The sequence below is a fragment of the Lepisosteus platostomus genome, chromosome 16 (assembly GCF_059453375.1).
Source record: "Lepisosteus platostomus isolate fLepPlt1 chromosome 16, fLepPlt1.hap1, whole genome shotgun sequence".
NCBI classification, from domain to species: domain Eukaryota; kingdom Metazoa; phylum Chordata; class Actinopteri; order Semionotiformes; family Lepisosteidae; genus Lepisosteus; species Lepisosteus platostomus.
The window spans coordinates 23,379,383-23,395,740 of NC_142626.1; the positions used below are offsets into that span (position 1 = coordinate 23,379,383).

General features: G+C 39.3%; 1 protein-coding gene across 1 annotated transcript; it reads left to right on the forward strand.

Moving 5' to 3' along the window:
• The first annotated feature begins 720 nt into the window (after positions 1–720).
• On the forward strand, positions 721–15,863 carry LOC148647072 (uncharacterized). The gene is made up of 6 exons (XM_088609486.1): positions 721–891; positions 1,817–1,885; positions 13,401–13,479; positions 14,923–14,978; positions 15,101–15,191; positions 15,734–15,863. The coding sequence occupies exons 1-6, from the start codon at positions 721–723 to the stop codon at positions 15,736–15,738; spliced, it is 471 nt and encodes a 156-aa protein (XP_088465612.1). The 3' UTR covers positions 15,739–15,863.
• The last annotated feature ends 495 nt before the right edge of the window (positions 15,864–16,358 follow it).

Below are 16,358 nucleotides of genomic sequence, written 5' to 3' on the forward strand. Positions count from 1 at the left end.
CTGGGGCCTGAAGCTCAGTGGTTTGGGATATGGAAGCCGAAGATTGTTGAGGAGGAATTGAAGCAGGGGCGAAGGCTTCGTGAAGGACTGAGGAGGCTGCCAAGTCGTCTTGGACACCAGGGGGTGGGGGAGGGTAAGGGCCACCTGCTGGCTGAGCTGGGGGTCGTTTACTGGAAGGCCTTTGGGCCGTGGAGACAGCAGCAGGGGCTAAAAGAAAAGAAACCGAGGCCGAAGGCACCAAGCCGGTGGCACTTGAGCTGTGTTGGACGCCGGAGGTAGAGACAGAGGAGAGTGCAGAAATTAGATTAAGCAGAGAAGGGGGTGGGGGAGGGGTGTGAGCCTGGGGCCTTAGACTTGGCAGCAAGGAGTTTAGGGAAGGAGGCTGGGTGGAAGAGGCTAGGTGCAGTTGTTCAGCAGAGGAATGGATTGGTTGGGGAAGAGACACAGACACAGATATATCAGGACAAGACAAGACAGAAGACGCGACAGGCAGAGGTGCGGACGACCTCGGGGTCCTCACGTTGGGATGAGTGACGGCGGCGCGGGTGATGTCATCAGAGGGCACCGGGGGAAGCTGTGTAGCTGATGTTTCCTTTGTGTAGACTGAGGTTAAGTACAGGGAAAACAGATCTTTTTTGGAAGCGTTTCTTTTAAAACAGACGCCATGTTTTTGAAGTATCCTCTGGAGGCTTGCTACGGTCCAGTTGGAAATCGCGAGAGATGATCCAGGAGAAGGGGGAGCTGATGTGCGTGAAGCGCAGCGGCAGGGACATCCTTGAGAGAAACGGGGGTTATTTGGAGACTTTGCCGTGGAGGAACGGGAAGGCTGGGTTTGTAATGAGAGAAGGACTACGACGGCGGAACACAGTCTTCGGCGAGAAGTTGGATCTTGTGAGGACTGGCTGGGAGATGAGCGGCGCTGATGTGGCACAGCGGGTGAAGGAGGCGATGAGACGGAGGTAAGGGAAGCGGGGGGGGAGGACTGGACGAGAGGGGTAGGAGAGTCTCCAGTAAAGGTCTTCATCGCAGCAGCGAATCTGCAGATCCATGAGAAGGGAGCACGCATTAAAATCTGGGCGAAAACGAACCATGCAGAAAACGAACGAGGAAGAGGAGAGGGTGACGTTTGATATATAAATATGGAGACCGGTTGCTTATGTCAGGATTAGTGGGAATTGCAACAGCTGTCGAACGAGCTCGGCTGCTGTCATTCCTCCCGAACTTTCATTAAAAACTCCATATTATCAGGACTTTAACCTTCCAATCCCAGCAGATGCCAGTGCCATGAGAGCAGTCAAGCTAATTTCACAAGATTCCTGGAGGCTGACATTACATAGGAAGCACTTGACTGTATGTACAGGGACAGGCGACTGCAGAATTCCTGCATTTCTCAGCAGACAACCATGCTACTTTTTCATTGAACTGAAAGATTCTAGAAATATGTTTTATTTTTATCTACACTGCAATTTAGTATTCTGAGGTCAGAATTTCCATTATTTAGGAATTTAGAACTTTGGAATTTAATGCTACACTGTATTAGAAAATGCATTTCTTCTTGTGTATAAAGGGCATTTGGGAAATGTTTGACTGGGGAGTAGCTATACATAACGAATGATGTCAGAGAGGTAAAAAACTGCCTCTTTCCATTCCTTTCCAGTGCATTCTTTCTGTGGTTAGTGTTATCTGAATGAGCTATCATCTATTCAAATATTTAAAAAGTAGACTGCAAAAACATGTACGCAAACAAACAAGAATGTTTGTCTTCAAAAAATGACCTTTTAGTAACCTCTTCTTGCTTACATTGCCTATAAAATAGGATGATTCTGCCTTGAAGCATGACCGTCACTTTGCATTTATCACCTGTGCTACACAGTACATTCAGCAGGTAAGTATTTTATCAGTCTTTACTTTTGTGGTCTGTTCCAGATATTATCTTGTATTTAATAACTACTTAATTACATAATGACAAACGGAATTGTGATGAAAAGGTGTGAAAGGAGGTCTGCACTCAAGTAAATTAGCATGTGCCATGAAAACTGGTTTGAGTTTGTACAGTGCTAAAATACATAATTTTTTACCTTTCTATTTTCATGGAATGACTATTCCATGGCCCCTACCTAATCAGTTTTCTCACTCACAATGGAGCTGCAAAAAGGCAGCGTTTTGAAATTAAACCAGTACAGATCTTTGTGCCCTGGACATATCTTCATTTAATCCAAGTCAAATCTAACCTATTCTTGTATACTAGTTTTAAATCCCTCTTGCAGTTAATGCTCCTGTTTTATTTTTTATGCATTTTAGGGTGGACGTGGCAGCATTTCAATAAAAATGTTCATACAGATGCAGCCATTCAAAGTGCGCGGTACAGACACGTACCGGAGGTAATTGGCTATGGCGTCGCCAATTGTGATGCACGATGACGCGCGGTACCGCGGTACGTGATTGGTTGACCGATAGGGGCACTCGTGGTCCGTTAGTCTGTCTCAGAAAGATTTACAGTAAACATCTTTACTGTGCCCGTTGTAGTATTGAATATTCATATGGAATTTTACCACTGAAGGGAAATCTTAGTAGCTGAGCATAAAATGAATAGGAGTGTAGTGTGCTCTTTGAAGGCACCAGTTCTGTAGGGTTTGGGCATTTACTGGGACAATTATTAATTGTAGCAGTAAATCACAAAATTGATTCTTTTGATGGCTTTAGAATCTAACCATGCGATATAACTCAAACGACGCACACACACAGGTACTAATACACGAGGATACATTTATTAATACATAGAATATGCATATAAACCTAACAGATCTTATCGAGTGGGTCATCAGAATACAAAAGGTATATATTCAGTCAATATATACACATCAAGAGGACATACGTTCAGTATATCATTCATTAAGACCGTTTCGTAAATGAACTTGGTTATAACTTCTACATTAGATACCCAAAACAAGTACATAACTCTTAGGAATTAAATTGATATCAACTGGTTGGGATAACAATTGAATTCTCGAGCTGTAATGCATTGAAGTTGAATACTCATCCAATCTCTGGGGATTCAGATCTCCTGCGGTCTCAAAGAAACAGTTGCAGGCTTGTTGCTGTCCAATCCGCGCTGTCTGGCTAGGTGCCAGGCTGTGCTGTGCGGTTTGCGACGGTGTGCTGCAGATGCTCACTGATTGGCTAGTTAGTGTTGGCTTTAACTAGCACAGTTTATGCACAGGAGAAAAGATGACTGTGGGTCCCAGCAAGTCAGGAAGAGGACCGGTTCGTTCCTGATGAAGAGCTAGTTCTGAATAGTGATTCAGCTGTCCACAGTTCCGACCTGTTCATGAGGCTTGCTGCTGGTGCTAACCTCGGGTGGATCCTCTGGTTACTCTCTGGCAACCTCTGCTCTAGACTCTTAGAACAAGAGAAAGTTCTGGCATTCGGACACACTGGCCGTTCCGTGGTTGTCCGGGCTGAGTCTCAGGAAGGTCAGGAGGCGTGCTGCGAGAATGTCCTGCCCTTGGGAGCCTTTTGCTTCTGGGCCGTCCTGCCCTGGAATTCTCCTTTGAATTCCCTTTAGAATTGACCACAGAATTCTCTAGAATAGTCTTGGAGCTCTGTGTTGCCTGTTTTTACCTGGAGGAACTTCAGCTCATTCATTGGCTGAAAGTTCCATGGGCATCAGAGTCCCACGTGGGTTACTCGGCCCTACCAGTCCCTGATTGGTTGATCAAGGTGAGATATGAGTCACTTACTCCTGACACTTAGGAATGCAGTCCAGATGTCCATCTGGCACTCCCTAGACAGATAGGCGCCAATGGATGACCATTGATCATGATAACCAGGCTTAGCTAAGTGCATCCCCATTTGGGAGCTGTCTCTTATCAAATGAAAACATCTTTAAATCAGCCTGCATGAATAGCTTCTCTGTGGCTGCACCACAGAGATGAAGAGAGAGATGGGGCCTCATTTGGGAAAGCTCAGAACACTTAATTCTTTTTTATAAATAAGCCTCGCCGCTACAGGAGCATACTGTAATGCGTGTGAAGGCCATAAACGATATTAATTTTGGAACAGAAAGTATACAGTATATGGCTGGTCTTGGTACTTTAATGAAAAAAACACACCAGTATTCCATTTCTCCCTAAACATTTTAAGCATCGAAGTCTTTAACTAAAGAGATACTGGAGTCAACAAGCATACTTTTAGAATTTGATTAAAAGGGAATATAATATGGAATTGCGTATCTAAAGAAATTAATAATGATATAATTATATTCATGTACCGCAACACAAGAATAGTGCACGCTGTACATTGTCTATCGATAATGTTTCTGTAGTGCTTTTTCAGCACTCTGCATGTGACCGCGCTGGTGGCGCTGTGGGTTAGGTTCCTGACTCCCATGTCACATGGTCTGTGATTGAATCCCATGGAACTATGACTTTATTTTTTAACAAACATTTCTTTGAAAAAATGAAACATTTCCCTTGGTCAGAGATTAAATAAAACCTCACTCGCACCAAACAAATTTATATTTCTAAATATCACAACATGATCGAATTTAAGTCTTTTTAATAACAATGAATAGTCACCTATGCGTTACAAAATAAACATTTATATTGATTTGAATCGCGTTTTGATTTAAATCGTAAACGCGTGTTTAAATATATGTGTTTAAAGGCGATATATAAAAGCACTGATTCTTATGGAATGTGTTCTGCTGGGGATTCAAAAAAATTTTTTTTTTAATTGCGTATCTAAGGAAAATAGCAGTATAACTTTGTTCATGCACAAACAGTGGCATGTTACATTATTCATTTGGGTGTCTCCTCTTGCCAGAAAGCTCTAAATTGCATTTTGAGTGCGGTTTTTGACTTTTTCTAAAGTGCAACCCATAAATAAAGCTGATACAGTTTAGACTTATTTTAAACTGTATTACAGCAGCACAATGGACAATGCAACGTAAATTGCAAAAATGCACTTGGAATCTGTCCAAGCCCTACTTTGTCAGGCATTTTATTTTACTGCAACGGACATAAAAACTCCCTTGCTTTTAAGAGAGCGTTTCATAATTTCTTACTACGAAATTTATTTAAACTGCGACACTTATCATTCATTCCATTCCATTCCATTCCATTATCAGTCTTCCATTTCTCCCTAAACATTTTAAGCATGAAAGTTTTATGAAATAGTACCCAAATATGCGATTGCTGTATAGAATGAATTTTAATTGAAAAAAATATTTAACACGAAAATTAAGCTGGAAATCTCGCCCACTTCTACTTTGAAAATACCTATGAAACCGGTTGAATTCGTCACAGCCAGCACTCCCGCAGAGAGGGGGGTTGTACTCGTTAATGTCTGAGCCGGAACACATCATTATATCTCATTTTTGCTATTGTTGTTATTGTTTTTATCCTGTAAAGCGCTTTGAGGAGCACAGCTTTCTCACCACTTAGATTACTTTTTGACACCATCCTTACACAAAGCAGAAACTTCTTGTATTTTCTGATGACACAAGTGGAAAGATTACAGATTTTAATAGTCTTTTTTCTGAACCAGGGAAAATGTGATCATGTTTCTCTATAACAATAATAAAAAACTTTATTTTACATATCACCTTTAAAAGTGGCATCTCAAAACAATACAATAGATGTAAACCACAGATTACAAAGTAAATACCTAGACAAACGCAAACGCATTTTTAATAAAATGCTTTTATTCATTCAGCAGAGAGAGAGCGTAAAACCTGGGTGTAACAGCTGTTCCTTTTTCTGATCACTCGCTCTCTGGATAAACGTCTCGCCTGTCCTGTTCTTTGTTTTCCTAATTTGCCGATTATGCCTGCTGCGATCCACTCCTACCCTCATACCTAAAGAAGACTATTTTAAATTTCTTTGAGCTGTCCATTGTGCAATTAACCCTTGTATGTGCTGTCCTTTAGTTGATATCACATAAAGGTGATATGTAAAATAATGTTTTTTTATTATTGTTATAGAGAAACATGATCAGATTTTCCCCGGTTCAGAAAAAAAGATCTAAAGTATACTAGTTAAGAAAAATAAATCTAAACGGGGAGAAAGTTATGCTGAAAGTTTATTAAGATACTTAGAAGACAAAGATATCAATTTATTTTACTTAAAATTTTATATATCACCTTTAAAAGTGGAATCTCAAAGCAAAGTAAATACCCAACACTGATTGTACCCATCTGTCATGCTAATAAAAAACCTTGAATTGAATTGAATTGAGGGAGAGAGGGGGGGAGGGCAAGCGAGAGAACCAGGACAGACAGGCAAATAAGATACACTTCACAGACATTCACAACAGTGACATATCATAAAACGTTTGCACATATAGTTAAGTTATTACTTGGTTTTCAAAGTGCAATGAAATACAATATTGTTGTTGTTCCTGTTCTTGTTGTTTTTATCCTGTAAAGCGTTTTGAGAAGCCACCTTTAAAGGCGATATATAAAAGCACTGATTCTTATGGAATGTGTTCCGCCAGGGATTCAAAAAATTGTTTTTTTTTCTATCGCGTATCTAAGGAAATCTCAGTATAACTTTGTTCATGCACAAACAGTGGCATGTTACATTATTAATTTGGGTGTCTCCTCTTGCCAGAAAGCTCTAAATTGCATTTTGAGTGCGGTTTTTGACTTTTTGCAAAATTGCAACCCATAAATAAACTGCGACACTTTAAACTGCGACACTTATCATTCAACCAGAGCTCGAAATATCACAAGGACCCTCAAGAGCACAGCAAAGACTGTATTAAAAGAATCGCGTATCTAAAGAAATTAATAAGATATAATTATATTCGTGTACTGCGACAGGGCTGTGTAGGGCTTTCACCTCTCTCTTCATGTGACTCTATTCAAAAGCCATTTAGCAGAGACGGGATGAGAAGAGTGACAAACTAGTATAGCAATATGTATAGTATAGCAGTCAAGCAATATAAAGCATCTCCTTTTACTTTTAAGTCCCTTAAATACATTGAGCACAGCTTTCCCACCACTTAAGATTACTTTTTGATACCATCCTTACACAAAGCAGAAACTTTCCGATGACATATAGTACAAGTGGAAAGATTACAGATTTTAATCGTCTTTAATTTTGTTCCGTTATACGTTTTAGGAATGTTTCAGCTATACAAACACCACACAACTATTCTCGATTGTATTTCTGAATGTTATGTTACACCTACAGTAGTTCACTGCTTTAAATACATCGAATTAAGAAAGTTAGGTGTAGCACTTTAGATCTTTTTTTCTGAACCGGGGAAAATCTGATCATGTTTCTCTATAACAATAATAAAAAACTTTATTTTACATATCACCTTTAAAAGTGGCATCTCAAAGCAATAAAGAAGATGGAAAAACAGTTAAAAGGGACCAAAGTAAATACCAGACAAACGTAAACGCGTTTTTAATAAAATGCTTTTATTCATTCAGCAGAGAGTGAGAGGGACATCCAGCAGAGAGAGACACACACACCAGTTTCCATTGACAAAAGATACAGAAAAACCAACACATGCCCCATGATAACGCTAAAAAACAAAGAGGAAAGACTCAAACAAGCGCTCCAATGGATTGAACAGGGGGAGGCATTTCAGGATGTACTTTTCACCGATAAACAGTGGCTCTGGAACAGTTTTCAACAATGTCATTTTGCAAAAAGGGGAGATATGTGGACAAGCCAAAGCCCAAACATCCACTGAAGGTTCACGTCTGGGGGGGTATATCTAGAAGAGGCCCGGGACCACTTCTTATTTTCGAAGGAATTATGGACCGTGAATTCTTCGAGGAAGTCGTGGTCACACAGCATGCCGCCCCATATATCAGGGAGCTGTTTGGATCAAGGGACCGTCTCTTTCAAGACAACGATCCGAAACACACAGCAGCAAGGGCGAGGCTTGTAGCAGAAGGAGTGAACTGGGTGAAAAGTCCAGCCAAATCCCCAGATCTAAATCCGATAGAGATGGTTTGGCATTCGTTGAAAGACTAAGTTCGGAAAACTGCTAAGCAGGAACTGATCGATGCGATCTATAAATTCTGGGAGGAAGAACTGACCGAACAAAATTGTAACAATTTTATTAACAGGCTGTTTCGTGTTCTTCCTAGGATTGTTGACCGGGGCGGGGGACATTCGGGAATGTTAGTCTGAGAAAGGCAGTCTCACGTTTGTGGACAGTCTGTCCACAAACAAAAAAGTCCTGTTAGACAAGAGGAATGTAAAAAAAACAATTACTTTTTGTCAATGAAAACCTGTGTGTGTGTCTCTCTGCTGGATGTCTCTCTCTCTCTCTCTCTCTGCTGAATGAATAAAGCATTTTATTAAAAACGCGTTTGCGTTTGTCTGGTATTTACTTTGGTCCCTTTTCCATCTACTGTATTGCTTTGAGATGCCACTTTTAAAGGTGATATGTAAAATAAAGTTTTTTTATTATTGTTATAGAGAAACATGATCAGATTTTCCCTGGTTCAGAAAAAATGATCTAAAGTGCTACACCTTACTTTCTTAATTTGATGTATTTAAAGCAGTGAACTACTGTAGGTGTAACATAACATTCAGAAATACAATCGAGAATAGTAAATATCTAAATATACATTCGTCCCGGGCAGAGGCCGAAGAGCGCCCGGCTGGGGTGCGCGGGGAAGAGCAGGACAGGAGTGAAAGTGGTCAGGGCGGGGTTTAGGAAGGCGTACAGTCTGGGCAGGTATAGATTACACTTTTCTAAAACGTATTTGAAAAATAAAAACGATTACAATCTAATCCTTCCACGTTTGATCCCAAAATCCCAAGAAAAATAAATCTAAACGGGGAGAAAGCTATGCTGAAAGTTTATTAAGATACTTAGAAGACAAAGATACTGTATCAATTTATGTTGCATTACTCTGATTATGATTAAAAAAACACATATAATTAAACACGCATTTGCGATTCAAATCAAAACACGATTTAAATCAATATAAATGTTTATATTGTAATGCATACTGTCCAGCCTCCATTTCTCTATAAAAATTTATTCTATTACAAATTTACAATTTGTTGATAATAGAAATGTTAGGTTCTCTAAAGCTTTGTGATAGTTGACCCACCCAGGCAGCAAAAGATCAGCTGCACTGGTAAGATGTGACACTGAAGATATGATTAATAACCCTTTAAAACTGAAGGGAAATCTGGAGGGATCCTCCCCCCACACACACACACACAATAGAAGCAGGAAGCAGAAGCAGGGACCGTTGTCAGAAGGGAAGAAGGTGACTATTCATTGTTATCAAAAATGACTTAGAATCGATCATGTTGTGATATTTTGAAATATCAAAGTCAATTGATTGTCCATAATATTGCTATTCTATTTTTTCGAAGAGATGTTTGTTAAAAGAAATGTCACAGCGCCAGCTGGATTTGAACACACAACCCGTGAGTTGGTAATCAGGCACATAGACCAGTGGGCTACAAGGGAAGTCGCATGAAGAGAGAGGTGAAACAGCCCTACACAGCCCTGTCGCAGTACACGAATATAATCATATCATTATTAATTTCTTTAGATACGCGATTCCATATTATATTAGCAGAAAAGCTTAAAACTACCACTTTTTCACATGCTATTTCACATGTTAGTTAAATACTTCGATGCTTAAAATGTTTAGGGAGAAATGGAATACCGGTGTGTATTTTTTCTTTAAAGTACCGATTCCTGGAATCTGACTGGCTGACACCCTTCTGAAGTGGTTCCATAATATCTGGTATACGGAAAAGAAAGCGTTGATAAAAAAAGCCTGGATTCTCATGTATCTGATACAAGTATCTTTTAATACAGTCTTTGCTGTGCTCTTGAGGATCCTTGTGATATTTTGAGCTCTAGTTGAATGATAAGTGTCGCATTTTAAATCATTTTCGTAGTTAGAAATTATGAAACGCCCTGTTAAAAGCAAGGGAGTTTTTATGTCCGTTGAAGTAAAAGAAAATGCCTGACAAAGTAGGGCTTGGACAGATTCCAAGTGCTTGTACAAATGTGCTAAAGAAATTATACTTTGAGTATACAGCTTGTCCAAAGTCATTCATTATTAATACTATTAGTAATATCTTCGGTAAAGGCTTTGATGATAAATATTTCTGATAAAGTTAGGTTGTGTACTTTTGTCCAACTGAGCAATCTTGCTTTCATAAAATATACCAACATTTTAATGACTGATGATTAACATGCTGTAATACACAGTTCAAATTTAAAAGCTCAAATGCTGTACATGAGAGGTTAAGCTCCCCCTGGCGGTTTTACAAGGTGATGCCGGATACTTTCCGGCATGACGTCAAATGACCCCATGATACTGCATGATACCGCGACACGCCCACCGGGGTTGCCGCGAAATACCCCACCCATTTTGAATGGCTGCATCTGTAGATATTGTTACAAGCTAGGACAGGTGACAATGGAGACTCAGACTCTAGATCAAGTGTGTAACATCTGGCTGTGTACAGATTACAGCAATGCAGGGGGATGTTTGCTGAGGTCCAGGGTCTGTGATTAAAGCAATCATAAAGAGTCCTTGGTTTACCTCTGGTTTACCTCTGTAAATTAAGTTGGGTAAATGTTCAAGGGTCATTCAAATTTCAGAAAGACACCATATTAGACCAGATCAAGACAGAGGAAGAGAAAAAGAAAAAGAAAAAGGGGGGAAAAAGTCAGACCCCACAACAGAGAGGAGACAGAAACAGACAGAACTTAAAGCTGGTGTCAGCAGAGAGTCCCTTCTTCATGATCATCTGAAAAACCCTGACTGCAGCTAAGTGTTTGAGCCTGACTAAGAGATTGCTATTCTGTAACCTTTAGAGAACTTGAAGCTCCTGAGTGAAGAATCCCTCAACTCCCTCTCCTGCTTAGTGTGTGCTGTTTAGAATAGGGAGGTAGGGTCCCATTGATTTTGTGGCATCCTGGTCAGAGAGAGAGATGTAATTGTAGGTTTTATTCTATTTCAGAAGGTAGCCTATCTCTTTTTTGGCCTCTAGGCATTATTTAGGAGTCACATAATTGGTAGCAGCCTGGGGTTTTCTGAGTTGACTAGATGTAGGAATCTGAAACGTTTGTCTGTGAACTAGTAAATACAGTAACTTGGGTGTTGTATGTTTATGTTGTGTGTAGTGTTACTGTCATTGTTAATAAATATTTGTTTAGCTGAATGTGCCTGAATTATTACTCTTTTCACCAAAGCTGCACCAGAGAATAAGGAATTCCTGTGCTTCTGCCTATACTAACCATTTGTATAGATTCTGGCAGAAATCTTTACAAGTTGGGGGTTATGATATTTTATTTTACTCACTGACTAATCCACTTAGTAATTTCCTGATTTTCTACTATTATTAATATATTATTAATATAATACTTACTACAGGTTTGGAATCACAGCAGACAGGCTAACTGAAAATAAGTGACAGAAGTGTAGCATTAGTGGATAAATGTTTTTCCAAAAGATAGGAAAGATAGAAGAGAGGAAAACTTCATGAATATGACATGAAATGAATGAATGAACATTCCAAAGTTATAGTGTTGGGCTTTTATTACAAAGCACTAAATGCAGATATACTGTAGAAGCTTCTTTTTCCCAGCTTAATAATGCCCACGTTTTTTTATTTTACTCCAAACATAAAATGTTGCTTGATACTTTTGTGGGAGTGGCAATTTTACCTTTACTTTCAATAAAACAAAGAACTTCTGAACACTTCTTGGTATCTCTATTTAAAGAAATCTTGATTGCAGCATTCAGTTGACCTAATTTCTGAAAATGACCTACTTGGCTTTTTACAAATTTCAAGTTTGACCAAATTACTTTTAGATTTTTAATATCTTCTAAATAATAGTTGCCTCTCCTTAGTGTCCATTTTGAGGTCATACTAAACTCTCCACATAAACAATACTTATTTTAAAGTATATGCAACTTAGATATAATTAATAACAATATTGGCATGTGTTGCTGTCTCAGAATTTGTCGTAGTATATGATAGTTCTGGTCAATTTATTTCCTCTTATTAACTATAAGGTACAATGTTGAGTTCAAGATCATTGTCATAAAAACTGCTTTCTTTCTATAGCTGCTGCTGTGCAGGGTGTAATCAGTAGCACCGTTGCAGTTTCTACAGCTTCACACTATCAATCCTACCTATGAGGCTGGGTTAGAGCCCAACATGAGTCCCACTACGTGCCCCATTGAATCTATCCCACACTACCCCTTCTGGTCTTAATCAAATTTTCAAACATTGGCATGACCAGGAACACAATGATGACCCTGATGCCTGATAACAGAGAAGATATTGCACCTACTCTGTCTTTTGTTGAATGCTCACTGAGTTCTAAAACACTTTAATGGGAAAGGAAAACAATAAAGAATCAAGTACTTTTACTTTGGAAAATATAGGCAATCTTATTTCTACAGTTAGTCTGTTTCACTTTACTTTGAATATACTGTATATATATTTAACACAGTTAAAAATCACATTCAAAATTAAAACTGATAATGATTTATTAGTATCACCCTACATCTAACCCATCTATTAAGATAAGATAAGATCACTTTATTAGCCATATATGATTTCTGGCATTAGGAATTTGACTTTTCACAGACCCCAGTTTGCTCTCCATGAGACACACAGACAGGGAGAGAAGCTTGGAGTCAGAGCACAGGGTCAGCTATTGTACAGCACCTCTGGAGCAGTTATTGTTAAGGGCCTTGCTCAAGGGCCCAATGGAGTAGGATTCCTCTGCAAGCCACAGGTGCAGATCCTTAGCCACAGTGCCACCACTCCACCCTGGTCTATATTGTAGACTAAATACTTGATACTGTATTTATTTTAAAAATATCTTTGGTTTTTCTTAATGTTGTCTCATACAAATGATAAAGTTCAGGTGTCCGTGTAGTAGAAGTCTCTTTATTTTGACTTGCAACCACCAAACTCCCCAACCAGTACAAGAATTAATCTTTTATACTGTACCTTAAAACAAACGAGCTACTACGACACATTTTGAGACAGCAACACATGCCAATATTGTTATTAATTATATCTAAGTTGCAGACAGAAAGTTAGTTCCTTTCATATGTTCTGGACACACAGCCATCTTACCTCATACATGCCCTTTATCTTACTGACCAAGGCCAGGCAGCACATTTTTATATTTGGCTAAGCCAACTTCAAGCCACTAGACTGCATAGTTTGCAAACAATACAAAATACAAATGATATTATTACCTCACTTCCCAGGTGTCTCCCTTATCTCTTAATTAGGTAAAATAGAAATAAATATCAGTTGGTTCTGACTTTAAACAAATTTTGTAAATGTTTTTTAACCACTAAATCTGACAAGTCATATCGTAGCAATATTGCTATTGTTATGTATAAACCTTTCTCCTTCCTTCAGGTTGTAGAAAAACAAGATGACCCAGAAAACGACCACACTGCTTCTGTTCAGGACTGTGGTCATCAGCAAAACAACCTCGGTAAATATATCTCAATTCAATTCAGAGAAAATTGTAAAATTTCAAACACAAACTACTTTGATATACAGTATTGCATTTTATGTAAAAAGAAATGTTTGTATAAAGTCAATAAGGATGTGAGGAAACTCCTGACTAGAGAAACTAGGGTGTCTCCAGAATTCTTTTACTTCGAATCTTCTATTAACTTTCTGTGAACGGCTTCTACTTTACCCTGTTTAGTATCCAGTTCCAATGGTTGATCCTATCTATATCAGGTGAATTTTCTGTTAGAAATCTGTCTAGCTTTTCTTTTTTTCCAAAAAAATCTTCAATCCTCTTTAAACCCTCAATCCTGCCACCATTGCATATTTTGAGTTCTGATAAGTGTATCAAACTCAGACATGTCATCATCATAAAAAGAAAACTATTCTCTTTTCTCCAGTTGCTCCGCAGCCTCCTGACTGAGAAACTTCTAAATAATAATACAGTTCTATACTGTTTTCTTAGTGCTGAGTTACTGTAGTTGGTAGTTGTTGAAAATGTGAATGAAAACAGTAGAAAGTTCCACATGAACAACATCAACACAGGCAGTAATCCAATGCAATAATCATGTGGCCTTTGATGGACTGGCATCCAGCCTCGGGTTCACCCTACCTTGTGCCCATTGCTTGCCACAACAGTGTGTGGGGTAACTGAGGTACCCAAAGGAAACCAAAGAAAAACATGCAAACTCCATGCAGATAGTGTTCCAAGAATTGAACAAAATTAGTACTTAAGAATACAAGTTTTTGAAAGTCAGATTGTGCTTATCTTACGCAGAAAATTATATATACTAGCTAGATACTGTATATGTAATACAGTATGCTACATGGTGTGTTTCAGATGCAAAATTTCTGATCAACTGGGGAAAGGTGAGGAGCTGCAAAAGGGGGGTTATCTTATCTCAGAAAATGGAAATTACAAAGCTGTATTTCAGGTACGTTTATTTGATTCCTCAAAAAGAACAGAGCAAGAACCAGGATGTGCAAGACTTGTCACTAGTGTCCCTGTATATGAGTCTTCAATTTCTGAAATTCAGCTCAAGCGTCCATCCGCATTAATTCCTGACAATGTCTGGATGCTTCCCCAAGGAGTCACGGACCTCTTCTGGGACCTGAAAAAAGTGAAGACATCCCACTGAAAGAGAATCTTCATGATTCTCCAAGAAATCGTTTTTATCTCTTTTGTCACTGTGATGCCATTCAACATCCATTTTCTGCCCGCTTCATCCAATTCAGGGTTGCAGGAGAACAGAAGCCCATCCTGGCAGCAAAGTGTGCGATGAGTACCATTGCACTGCTACTGTTCCAGCATCAGATAAGAAAGGATAAGATTCTAAAAATATTATTAGCACTTTTGTGGCTTAGTGTGAGTGTGAGGTCGTCATTTTTCTTCATTTCATTTTCTTTTTCTTTTTTCTTTTAGTCCTGGTCCCTGCCGCCAAGTGGGGTCTTTTTCCAGGCTGGACCCAGTTAGACAGGGTCAGTGCAGCCTAGGCACTGATCTACACGCTTTACACAACGGCGCACTTTTAAAAAAAAACAGTTTATTTTTGTTTTGTTTTCTTTTCTCTAACCTCACACCAGTGCCTCCGCCCCCTCAGATGCCGTGTCAAGACCGCGGCTCGTCCCACTTCCGCACTTTATATTCTCAGCCTCCTGAGTTCATTTTAATGTTAAAATGTCAGCTGCATGGTAAGAAACTTTATTATGAAGGGGCGTATTGCACCTGGCACATTATTTAGTGTTCTAGTGTGCTTTTTGTACATTTTATATGCAGAAAAAGTGCAGTTTAGTGAAAGTTAATGGAAAGGTACAACCACAGAAGTAGTCTGCCTGTGAAAGCATGGTACCAGTAGCTACTTGACCACTTTACTCTGAAGCAAGAAGGGATTAATTCTGCCAGAAAAGTATGAGTCAAAATGTAAATATATGTTTCAGCAGCATCCCATCCAACATGTACCCTGCTTTGCGGGCGTTGCTTGTCAGGAAATGCACCAGCTCCACCATGACCCTGAGCTGGTGGAAGCGGTTAGAAAATGGATGGATTTTTAAGTGGTCAGGGAAGTGAAACATCCACTTTGAGGTTTGCCATTGAGAAATTACTCTTTTGCTACTTACTAATCAGCTAAGATATTGATTGTATCAAACAGGATAGCTTGATTTGTAAAGAACTCCCACATCTTACTTATATCTTTCTGATCTTTGTCACCTTTTGATTTTTCATCCTTCTCCAGGATGATGGTAATTTTGTGATATACGGCTGGAAGTCAATCTGGGACAGTGACACCGCTGAGACGTGCAATGCTGATCATCTGATAATGCAGAGTGACTCGAACTTGGTGGCCTACAAGACTGACGGTAAAGCCATGTGGCAGACCAACACCCACACCAGCAGTGGCTTCGAAGACTGTGTGCTTCAGCTGAGAAACGACGGCACCTTAGTAATCGAAAGAGATGGTGAAGTCTGGTCCTCTGCAACATCCCGGGGTCTCAAGTATTGAGTAAACTTTTAACTGAACACTGCTACAAATGGACAACTCCATTAAATAGTTCTATTAGCCTCTGAAAATGCCAAAAGGGAAGGTACAGAAAATAAAAGAATCCAAAATATCTGAGAGTGTTTAATTTTCTTCAGAGTTGGATACCAGGTGGGACTGATTAAACCCTGGATATGGAGAATAAACAATGAAAATGGGTTAAAACAATATCATCTGCAACACTAGATAAGAGATAAGATAACTTTCCTGGCCTTATACAATTTCTTGCATTAGGAATTTGTCTTTTCACATACCCCAGCTTGCTCGCCATGAGACACACAGACAGGGGGAGAAGCTGGGGGTCAGAGTGCAAGGTCAGCCA

Bases quoted from the DNA above. Each gene is read 5' to 3' on its own strand.
- LOC148647072 (XM_088609486.1), top strand. From the start codon at position 721: ATGATCCAGGAGAAGGGGGAGCTGATGTGCGTGAAGCGCAGCGGCAGG. The intron at 1,886-13,400 runs GTAAGTATTTTA...TCCTTCCTTCAG, and splicing joins CTACACAGTACATTCAGCAG to GTTGTAGAAAAACAAGATGA. The intron at 13,480-14,922 runs GTAAATATATCT...TTTTTCTTTTAG, and splicing joins TCATCAGCAAAACAACCTCG to TCCTGGTCCCTGCCGCCAAG.